Source organism: Schistocerca serialis, chromosome 2, assembly GCF_023864345.2.
Source record: "Schistocerca serialis cubense isolate TAMUIC-IGC-003099 chromosome 2, iqSchSeri2.2, whole genome shotgun sequence".
In the NCBI taxonomy this organism is placed as follows: Eukaryota; Metazoa; Arthropoda; class Insecta; order Orthoptera; family Acrididae; genus Schistocerca; species Schistocerca serialis.
Window position 1 is genome coordinate 536,625,600 of NC_064639.1, and position 12,819 is coordinate 536,638,418.

The 12,819-nt window shown below is 36.5% G+C and overlaps 1 protein-coding gene across 1 annotated transcript in view; it reads right to left on the reverse strand.

Annotated features, from left to right (window-relative positions):
* LOC126457507 (cullin-3) overlaps positions 1-12,344 on the reverse strand; it is a 225,411-nt gene extending 213,067 nt beyond the window's left edge. The window contains exon 1 of the mRNA XM_050093842.1: positions 11,881-12,344. Within this exon, the coding sequence (XP_049949799.1) occupies positions 11,881-11,937 (57 nt within the window). The 5' untranslated portion in view covers positions 11,938-12,344. The remainder of the gene's footprint in view (positions 1-11,880) is intronic.
* Between the last annotated feature and the right edge of the window lie 475 nt (positions 12,345-12,819).

The window sequence follows — 12,819 nt, forward strand, 5'->3', positions numbered from 1 at the left end:
TCCGATGAATTTTGGTTACACAACACGTTAGGTCTACTAAAGAGACTGCTTACACTAACCTTGTTTGTCCTCTCCTGTGTAGTGTGGGGTCCCGCATCATACAGGTTTGACGGGGGATATCGAAAACATTCAAGGAACAGTTGTATTATCGCGAAACAAAGGGGAGTATCACGGATATGATACGTGAGTTGCGGTGGCAGTCATTAAAAACAAAAGCGTTTCGCGTTGCGGCGATAACTTTTCACGAAATTTCAATAACCAACTTTCTCCTCTGAATGCAAAACTATTTTGTTGACGTCCACCAATATTGGGAGAAATCATCATCGTAATGAAATCATTTACTGTTTTTCCCGCGCGCTGTTCTTGAGTGTAACGGCAGAGAAATAGCTTGGAGGAGGTTCGATGCATCCCCTGTCAGGCACTTAACTGTGAATTGCAGAGTAGGCAGGTAGCCGCAGATGAAGAAAGGATATACAAAAATTGCAACTGAGATTCTCCGAGTATACAAAGTCTAACACTTATTATTTGTTACAGTGAACAGCTAAGCAGTTCTTTGACAACATTTTTCACCTTTGTTATAAGATGCAAAACACAAACACTGGAAATTTAAACAATTCTGTGTATCTCTAATACAATGTCACTTATTTTATATGGTGCAACATAAAAACAAAATTTAGCAGATTCAAAAGAAATAGGCCCACATAATTATTAAAAAATAAAAAACCAATAACACAGACAATAAATACGAAACATCATTACATTTTGTAAAAAAAAGTTTAAAATGCAATAAGAACTTTAACAGTTAATTGACCTCAATTGAGCATTCAAGGGGATAGCTCAAAGCTAGACATTCTTGTGTTGAAACTGCACGAATACACTCTTTACGTTCACTGGCATTTTGGACTTTAAGACAATCAATTTTGTTCTAACTCCCTTCAACCTAGTTTTATACCCTGAAAAATTTCATGCTTTACGTCGCCTCTTTTATTCAATAGTTAACCAAGGTATTCAACTACCCCTATCATCATGTTCCCATTCTCTACCAACTTACTGATGATCTTTTTGGTTTGACATGTTCACACATTATGTCCACCTTCCACGATTGAAATTTGTGTGTCCGATTATCATGAGAGTGGTGGGGTATTAAGAGCTTTTACGTATTAAAAAAAAAGCCTACATCTGAATTTTTTTAACAACAGTGGTGAGATGAGGTGTTATTACTTTCACTAAGAGGTATGCTACTGATAGTGAAAAAAAAAAATCGATCAAGACACTGAATCTAAGCTGGTGTCTAATGACTCTTGCCTTATTCCTTTATTAGCGAAATTCGTGCCATGTCATGTAAATTCTTCTTCCGAAATCTCTTCATTATTCATGGACAGCATTTATTTTAGGGCTCTCGCATTGCTGCTTTGTGATATCGAGAGACATAAGATGAATGCTGTCCATGAATAATGAAGATATTTTGGAAGAATAATTTACATGACATGGCAATAATTTCACTAATAAAATAATAAGGCACAACTAATTAGACATGCAATGAAGAGTTGGTAGTTCCTATGCAGCAACGAACAAATATAAAACTTCATTAACTTTGTAGCAGGTTTCACCGTGGTAACTTGACGACGAAATATAGAAGAAAGGGAGGAATGATTTGGTTAGGAAAACTGACAAGAGGATCTTGTTAAATGGGACCAGTCAGGGGTAAGGAAGTCAGACCACTGCACTGTTGAGTAATTCCAAGTGAAAAACTACGACCCAATCAGAAAGAATTGGTAGCTGAAGTGGAAACTGAGGAAAAGAAATACACAAAACATGGCAAAAATCAACCCATACGACGAAAAGCTCAACACTCCAACCAATTCAAGATGTCAAATATTCATAATTTCTAAGAGATTGTTAGAATCAGTATGACAAGTATAGCATTTTCTGACTGAATATGTAAAATTTACAGAAGTAATTAGCGGCAGGAGTGAGCCGATTTTTGTGAGCTGTGTTTGGGGAGGAAAGTAATGAATGAAGAATATGCCACTGTGGTCTTGGTGGTGGCAGCTTTTTTTGGAATCGAACATTCAGCGGACAATAATTTCGGGGATGCAAGCGTAAATATATGACGAGGGAGTAAGACTCAAGAGGTCAAGAATAGGGGAAGGAGCGAGATTTGCTTCACCAGTGAGGATGCTCTTGATATCTACTGACAAAGATAAAGGTAAGGTAAGCGCAGTTGCCGAAAACAAGAAGTGCTTCAAAGTATTCATGAGAATATAGTCCTGAACGATGTTGAGCTGGGGTGCAATGTTACCTACCTATCTTGACAAACCAAATGTGCCAGAAAACAAGAATAGGTATTTATGGGCCTTAATAGCGAGATCAGAATTCTTGAAGAGCATGCACTACAATACTGAACACCATGTATGCAAGAGCATACCTATAATTTGTGGGACAGGGAAGAAGGGGAGGGGGAAGGAGGAACGGGGGGGGGGTGAAAAATTGTATTAATTCTGCTATAAATGGAACACGAATAATGGTTATGAGAAAAATTGCAACTAGTCACTATGTTCTGCCTTTCTTCAACTGATACTTTCCTGATATGTTTGTCTGTGTGCTGCGGCAGAATCCAAGGTTGGTTTGTGTTGATTACTCATTACTGGGAGCAAATACTACTGCTTTCTGCCTGGGTATGTCTAAGCAAGTGCAATGGAAACACATAACTGATCCCAGATCCTGTAAATGAACTAATGAAGAATCCACTAAGATCATGAGTAAAATATTGTATAGCTCCACGTCGAGGGTAATATTCCAGCACTTACAAGAATTATAAGATATTAGCAGATTGTCTATTGAGGCAGTTACATACAACTAACAGATGAACGGACAACTGGTTCAAAACCCAGCATCACAGGAGACACTTCCACAAAAGACATAAAAGACTGTGCATGGAACATATGCTACTCTGCTAATCTGAAAAATATACAGTGAATGGGGGTTTGTACAAAAATTGGATGAACGTTACAAGTAGCAATCTGGTCTATTTGGAATCTTGCAATGCTTCAGTAAAAGCAACGCCACATGGCAACAAAATTTCTAGGAAATGGTACTTGCATATTTGCTTATCTTACTGCTGGAACTGCTTGCACATTCACAGTTTTTTTTTTCTTTTTTTCTTCATGAGTGTTTTATGAACTAAGGAACTAGATAGAGTTTATAAATCAGTGCTTAAAAAACAAATAAATAAAAGGTGCCCTGAAAGTCAAAATGTGGGACACTGTCAGACCATGGTTTATAGAAAAGCAATTTAAGCTGAAAACATTACAGTGCATTACGGTTTGTTTCTTCCATTGCGCTGAACTGAGAACGGAGCGTGTGCCAGAGGACTTGACCAGCCCCACAGTACGATACATAGGCTCAAGGTGCAGTTTGCTTAATAGACTCATGCAGAACCACAATATGCAGCAAGTGAAGCATCACAGCCAAACATTAACAGATGAACATTGGTGCTTAACAAACTGCCAAAATCAAGGTCGTTAGAGCCACTGTGCAAGTTCTATCAGCATTCCAGCATTTTTCTCAGGGATAAACTAAGTCTAGATGGTTGAACGGAGAACTGGATCCTTGTTCTTCAGATTGTGATTCCATCATATTCAAGAATTTGCACATGGAAGAATTATAAGCAAAAGTAGAGCTATGAGGCGAAATTGCTCTATCATATGAAAAGTGCATGCAAAAGTTTCACTGTTTTTACAGTTTTCCTAGATTTATATACTATCAAAACATTCCTATAAATATTGGCTATATGTGCTTTCTCTTTTTCGGCAACACAAGGTTTTGTTAGTGTTTCTATAGGTTAACATACAACTTGCATAGAAATTTCAACATTAAACAGACAAAAATTTGTAAATGTTTCACACATATTTTTTGATTTAGTTAACTGCTCTTCTTAGGATGCCTTTTCTTGGTTCAAATAAAAAGTTGTTCTACCTTGATGATAATTTTCCTATCACATTATTTTATGAATTTCTTGATCTTGTTACATTTACTAAATACTAGACTCACTTATGAAAATGTGTGTCTTTGACCTATTAAAAACATTTACTGAAGGGAAAGTTTTGCCTATGAATTGTGAAATTGTAGCATATTTGAGATACTTTTCCAATTTGTGGTAACTACAAAAATCAAGCCGAGGGGGCACGAAATACAATGACTGATGTAATTGTGTTTCTTTGACAATGTTTATTATTATTATTATTATTGCAGAAAAATCTATGCTCTGTATTTTCTTCATTTTTGTGTTCTTTCAGGGCGGATATCAATAACACAGCCTTCAAGTGTGAGTATGTACTTCAATTGTGACCCAAGTTTCAAAATAAATGTATCAAAAGTCAACAGTTATAAAGTAAGAACTTGCTCTTTGATAAAAGAACGACAAATATGGAGGAAAGTGATGGAAAGAAATAATATGGATAACATAGAGCATTTTGGATATCAGATAACAAATTGTGCACAAGCAAAGTGTCAACTGTTCCTGAATAGCTATGGATAACCTATTGACTTGTGGGCTGGCCATTAACAAGTTTTGAATCAAATTTTCCTTTTTTATACAATGATAGTAGAAGACTGCCCCTATTAGTAGCAGCAACTGCTCCATCACGCACGTAGGTCTGCCAGACTTGTTTGTCTTTGTACCACTGAATAAGAATGAGTGTGAAAAGTTTTCCAGTCCAATAGGACTGAATACTGCTGTTACATTGTTCCACAGCAGTAAGTGAAACTGATTTAATTCAATTATGAGTTTTTTGCCAGTAACTCAAGAGTTCAAATTCAAGTGTGTAAAAAAGAATCAGTGGGGCAATAAAAATATTACTTGGATTGTGCCAGTGTTACATAAAGACAGGAACACTTCTGGATCATAATATATTACGTAGGGTAACAACAGATTCAGGTCTTACACACCAAGAATTGTATTAAATTTAAGAACAGGAGAAGATCAAACTTCAACATTATACTTAAAAAGTAGAAAAGAAAACATAAAATCAGTCACCTCTGGGGCTTACTTTTACACCTACATCTGCATTGCACAAGCTACTTTGCGGTATGTGGCAGAGCGTATTTTGTGCACAACTGTCAGTTACCCCCTTTTCCTGTTCCATTCATGAATATTTCATGGAAAGAACAATTGCTGGCAAGCCCCCATGTGGGCTCTAATCACATCTTCATAACCATTTCACAAGATATACTTAGGAGGAAGCAATATATTTGGTGACTCTCCTAGGAATGTACGCTCTCTGAACTTTAATAACAAACCACACCAATATGCAGAATGCCTCTCTTGCAGAATCTGCCACAGAATTGGTTTATCACCTCTGTCATGCTTACTAAATGAACCTCTTAAGTCTGGCATAAACTTTACTCATAATTAATTTTATGTAGTTGTTCCACTTCTAACTGCTCCATATGCATACTGTTAGACTGTTCTGCAATTACAATTGTCATAGCACAAAGGGTTTTTCTGTGTATGTATTCACAATGTGTTACATTTGTGTATGTTGGGTGTCAATTGCCACTCCCTACAGCAAGAATTGGTCCTTTGTGGATCTTGGCGTTTTCCCCTGCAATATTCTACCACTGTGACTTATCTGTATACAACAGTATCATCAAAAAGCCTCTTCTGGCATCAACTACTCGATCATTTATATAGAATGTAAAAAGTAATTTCTTTATAACACTCCCTTGCGGCATGCCCAAATTTACTTTTACGTCTCAAGATTTCTTTCTATTCAGAGTGACCTGCAATGCCCTGTGTCCCAGAAATTCTTCAAGCCAATTACACCATTAGTCTGCTATTTCGTATGCCCATATTTTGTTCATTAAACAGCACTGTGGAACTGTTCTGAATGCCTTCTGGAAGTAAAGAAATATGGTATTATTGGTCTCATGGGCGAACAGACCTAGATGGGTTTCATACAATAATTGTTTTCAGAAGCCATTTTTGTTTCTACTGACGAGATTTTCGGCCTCCAGATACGCCATAATTTGTGAGCACATAACACATTCCAAAATTCTATCTTTGAGCATCTGTTCAACAACCCTTCTTGAAAATGGGAATGGCCCATGCCTTTTCCCAATCACCAGGAGCATTTAGCTCCTCTAAAGACCGACAGTACACTGCTGTTAGATGAGGGGCACATTCTTTCAGGTATTCTATGTAGAATCATACTGGTATGCTGTCAGGTACAGTGGCCTTCCCTCTGTTGAGCAATTTTAGTTCTTTTCTATCCCATGGTCACTTACATCAGTATCAGCCATTTCATCATTGATGTAATGATTTATGAGAGACTCTACAGCATAACCTTCCACCATGAGACAGATATGGAAAAAGAGTTTTAGTATTTGGCCTTCTACACGTCATGCTCCATTTCAATTCAATTATGGCCACAGAGTGTCCGGATAGATGGCTGTGATCCATTTACTGATTTAATGGAGGGCCAAAACTTCTTAGGATTTTCTGTCGTGTCCGTAAACAGAATTTTACTTTCATATTCGTTGAACACTTCACGCATGACTCTCCTTACACCAATTTTGGCTTCATTTGGTTTTTGTCGATCTGCGAGGTTTTGGCAGTGACGCTCTCTTTGCTTTCACAGCAGTTTTCTAACACGACTGTCAACCACAATGGATCTTTTCCATCCCACACATCTCTGTTCAGCACATACCTTTCTGAAGCTTATAACACTCTTGAACTTTCTCCACTGATACTCAATGCTCGAGATGAAATTTTTGTGCTGACTGCTCAGGTTAATTTGAAATCTGTTTCTTGATGTTCCTAAGCAGACAGGTCTTCACACCTTTCATTGCATTCATATATACAGCTGTTTTCATTGATGTTGTTACAGTCTTATGATCATTGATTCCCTGTTCGACATTGACTGAATCAAAAATTATGCATTTCTCTGTCACCGGCAGGTCTAAGATGTTATCTCCATGAGTCAGTTCTCCGAACTTTCTGAGTTTGCCTGGTGCGGTTTATGACAACCACTGAATATATACATCATGATGGTCACATAAGGATTTCATCCCCAGATCTTTTCAATGACAGTCCACTGTGTTAATCACTGTGTCAATTTTCAGTGACAATAATGATTATAGAAAGGAACAACAGGGAGTATGTGATGAGGATTGATATAACAATTTAGAATGTATATTTTATACAAACTGTAAATTGTCTGAGAATATTTGCTGGATAATGAAACCACAAAGTATGAAGCTACGCAGTGTGACTGGATTAGACACACACAAAAGAAACAAAAAAAGATATGGCTATACAAAACACGAAATTAAAATGAAATTTTGGAGGGAAAGAAAAAGAGTTAACTTAGAAAGCACAGATGGGGAGCTTCCTATGTACAAAATTAAATGCAGCTACTAGGAACACATCAAAGATCTCCACAAGGTATAAGAACTACCCTGAAATATTATACGAAAGATCAGTTGATATGGGAGTAAAAAGAGAAATCAGTGTAACCAGAGTGAGAGATCACTGAATGGTTTGACACTAACAGACCAATAGGAGCCAGAAACAAGCCTTCAGAATTACTATACACAGATGGAGGTACAGTAACCAGGTGGTTCTTTCAATTTTTCAAACAATGAAACAGGTATCATAATACCAGACACGAAGTATTGAAGTACCATAATATCAAAGACGCAAATAAATTTGAAAATGTCTGACAATGAGTGTCTAACAGTGTGCTGGAAATTTTAATTTAGGGTAATATGCAGAACACAATATAACAACTGAAGTGTTTGAAGAAGATGAGTCTGTCTTCAGTGAAAATAACTGTGCCTGAGAGCCAAATTCAACCTCATATTTAGCAATGGAAGAAAGAATATACAGAAACCAGTGTACTTTTAAGCCATTTATACACTTGCAGATATTCTTCAACTTCCTGATAACAACCATAATATATAAGAAACATTGAGAAGAAAGCTGTTGAAGTGGACGTATTACATACAAAGATCAGGTAGTGATAATAAAGCTGGAAAACAAAGTATTAAACAAAGGGTTAGTATGCTTTTGTTCATCAGCCACGTTTTTAATTGTTGCTGTTGTGGTCTTTAATGTGAAGACAGCTCCCCATGGCAGTGAATATCTATATCCTGCAAATCTCTTCATCTTTGCGAAGCTACTGCAACCTACGTCCATTTCGAACTGTTAACAAAAGTCAATCCTCGGCCTCCCCCCCCCCCCCCCCCCCCACCATGTCATGAACTTTTTTTCTCCCAAAATTGTTTTAGTGCCTATTAATCAGTTATCCAATATAACCATCTTTGTTGAATTATGTCAAAATAGCAACTAAGAAAAACTTCATAACAGCAAGTGCAAAACAGATATTAATGTTAAAGTTGCAGACAATAGAACCCCCCTACGACTGACTGGACCCCACGGGGAACCATACATACTGTCTCCCTTGACCCCATGTCACTCTTGTGGCATATCATCACATAACCTTTCAAATTATAGGTTCATACAGCATTGACACAAGCAGAATCATGGTTAGTGACAAAATACAAATTGGAATATTCATGAATAAACATGCCAACACAGTGTGAAAAGAACATCTGCAACCTTCTAAACAATGATGTTATCTTCTAATTGACTGGCACCAAAACACATGCACACCTGACTAGTGACAATATGCAGATATTTGTAATTTTATACAATAGGCCTACAGGTATCGGCCTTCTGGGAATGAGAGAAGATGTTAATAGTACAGAAAACCATGTCACACCTGGCACACTTCCTAGCCTAACAGAATGTAGTCCTCGCAAAGCAAAACTACAGTAGGCAGTAATCTATCACAACATAAACAGGAACACGAATTATATGCAAACAACTGCACGGAATGAATCTGAGTAGAAGATTTGCCCAAAAAATTAGACTCTAAAAATTAAAAAATGAAACACAGCAAACTGATCTGTTCAGTGAGGATGTAAGAGACTGTGTATGATTCATTCCTCAGTTGGTAGCATCAAACTTTGCTACCTAATTTGTCACTTCTTAATGGGAGTAGGCTATAATGCTACCACCTGTTTTCACTGTCCCTCTATTTCATTCAATACACAACTTTGATGATAAAAACACTAAACTAAACTCCACATAGGTTCATTATCACCATTGGCAATACACATTAACAGACCATAATTTGCATGTCAAAGTAAGACAAAAGAATTAAGTATCTTAGCATTTCAGCAATTATGCAAAGTGGTTTTTCCAAATTGCATCTGCCATTTATTAATGAATACATGGCTACATTTTGAGATGTTCATCTATTACTATAAATGATAACATCACATTTCTGAGTCGAAACTCAGGTATGAATGATGCATTCATTTGCACATTGTTCTTAAAATGTTTGCACAAATCACAGACTTTTTACAAAACCCACTCTCAAAGATGTCCCACAAAACAATGTGTAGGTCTCCCTGGGACTAACTGACAATGACTAAGTTAATAAACCCACTATTTCTTTTTTGGTGTGGATTATTACACAGTCATAATTATTTTCCTTTTAGGTTATCAGGTAATATAGGATTGCAACAGAAAGTTTATAAATGTGTCTGTTTAGTAAAACTGACATGTTCACTAGAATGTTATTCACTATATCTCCACTGATGCAAAGATCATTCGTGATACAATCCATAAATCTATAAACTTAGAATAGAGTCAATGCTGTCAGCTGTCATGAACAACCACATATATTTCCTTCACTAAAATGTTTATGAAGAACATCACATTCACAAAATTACAAAAAAAAGGGGCCCTAAGATCCAATGAACCAGTTAACTCGTACAAATATTTTGGTGTTACAACAATTTATTGGGATATCAAATGCAGTAATTACATACACTGAGTGCTTAGAATTTGATGCTGACCCCCCCCCCCCCCCCCCTTCCACTGAAACTTCATTTGACAGACTGATACTTGGCATTTCATAAGATCTAGCTTAGATTGAAAGGTGATAATTTAGTTGTGAACTGGTAAAGTCTACGAATATGAATGCAAGATAAAGGTTGTGGGAATAGACTGACCTGTAGCAGAGCCTAATATTTACATTTGTGTCATATTTAAATGCTCTCTGACATATTTAACACACTTTTCATTATGTAAACTAAAGCAGCACATTAAATTTGGAAAACAGAGATTACATAATGGGCAAGTTTCCAAGTAGTATTTTGATGTATATTATGCACATATATCATACATAAACTATGAAAAATCAAGAAGGGTCCACTATGTAACAAGTGTCAGGCTTCTGTTCACTGGTAGGATACTGAGAAAACTCAATCAGTCAACAAAGAAGATTGCTTAAAAAACACATGTGACACGTCCTAGAATACTGCTCAAATGAGTCAAACCCATACAAAATATGACAATCAAGGGACACTGAATATATACGAAGAAGGGCAGTGTCACACAGATGCCGAAAAACATTGCCAGGGAAAGACAGTAAGAGATGTACCTATCCACAAACCTGTAGCTACAAAGTTTCAAGAACCACCATTAAGTGAGATATCTAGAAATACACTACAACCCTACATGTAAGGCACCCATAAGGATCATGACCACAAGATTAGAGTGTTACAGGTACACATGCACTGAAGCAATCATTCTTCCTACGGTCCAAAAGTGAACGGAATAAGAAGCAGCTCTAAAAATGTCACAAAGGGAAGTACTCTCAGCCACACACTTCACATTGGTATATAGGGTATAAATGTAAATAAAGGACATATGGTTTCACAGAATCAGTTTTAAAGATTCAAGACAAAGTATACAGATATGAACTTCAAATTTCCTGAAAGACCAATCCAAAATGTTGTAATGTGGTACCAAATGTGTGATCTAATTCAGTTAATTTAAACCAATGAAAACAGCATCCTGTCACATCAAGTAGTTGTTACCCTTACAAGTAACAGGAATTGTGCTATATATAGCAAACTTAAGAATATCATATTCACCACCTTGACTAAAGGTGTTTGGTTCCCATTTAATACACTGTAATTCTGAACATTATATGAGTTTTTATAATGGAAAACAAATAAAATGAACTGACTTTTTAAATAGTGTGGGTTTGCTGACTTCAACATGTCAACTACATCAGATTTACTTACCTACAATTCATTCTTGTTAAATTTCTCATATTTGCTCAATATAAATTCATAACTATAAGGTGTTGCATTTTTATACACACAAACATTTCTTACTTCAGAGTACGTCAATATCTATACATTTTGTACAATTCACATGAATAATGTAGTCAGAAAGACCTCATGATATTGCAATGAGCAAGTAAATTAGCCTACTAATTTTAATGGAAATTTGTGCTTTGGCACCACACAGTACGTGTGGTTATCCTAATTACTGATACCACTTTCTGAACAACTTTTCCATGATCTATTAGAACAGAATGTCCTGAGCTATATATCTATACAACTGCACATAGACAGTTTGCAAATCTTGTACATTGAACACAACTAAACTACACTTTTGATCCTATTTTAGGTTTCCCCTTTTAGTTGTATGTCAACTGATGATACGTAGTTTTGAAACTTATGTCAAAAAAAAAGTAAAGTAATTTCATAACATAACTAATAATTCGATTACTACCGGGTAATCTTGGAAACAAAACACCACGTAACTTCTTGGATCTAATCATCGGTAATCAGTTTTGCAGTAAGTCAATTCGGTATCCCTAAGAATGTGTTACTTCATGCTTCATCTGAAAGGTTAAGTGAACTGCTACTATGCGGCAAATGCAAGAAACGCACATACGGCTATGTTAAGAAACATAACTGAGATTTTTTTAGTTAAAGGTTATAACTCACCGGGAAAGCTCTAATTCTCATCTTCCCCTCCTTCTTCGGAAGCGCACCTTTCATCATTTTGCTGGCTTTCTTTAATCCTCTTGTTCAACAACACACACTGTCATACGACAAGTCGGAACTTCCTTTTAATAAGGATGGCGGTAGCTAACATTCATGAAATAATATATACGCTCTAAAATTTTTGATGACTGACGTACAAACGCGTTTTGGTATCAAATACATTGATTACCATCAAAACTTTTACTGCTCACATACACTGCAGAAATACTGCCAATGTTTTACCCCCATACAGAACCTGAGATATTACATCAAATAGAAAAAGTAGTTCCCCATACGTACCAAAGAAGTAACAGTGTAATATCGACACTAAACCGTTACCAAAACCTGTAGTCACAGGCACGGGAAATACCTGATGCATTCTTATCGAAGTCAAATTTTGTGCATTAATGTAGCTGGATCACAGACTGCCATAGAAACTACTATGACACGATGCAGAGTCCCTATGACTTCATGGATGTTAGTAATTTGAACGTGTACTGCAATGTAGTAAAAGCCAATGTAAGCAATTAAATATTGCCGCAGGTTATGAAATCAAACAAGACAGAATTACTAGGAACTATTATACTTAGTAGATAAGGCGGTTGTAATCATATGATATATTTTGAATGTTTTTCTCTATGCATCCTAAAACGGGAAGCTATCGTTTTCATGATAACAAGCAGCGTAATTGGAAATAACTGTTCAGCTGCCTGAGTTTTCGTTGTCACTAGCCAAACAGAGCAGGTCACGTATATACTCGTGATGCTCAAGAAAGCAGTCACATCAGATATTTTACTGTCTGAGAACAACCTGAAGAATCGTCTGCGGATGTAAAATGTTCAGACTTGAGTGCTGGCTGATGTTTTTAAGTGACGGGATTGTTAATATTGACAGTATTTC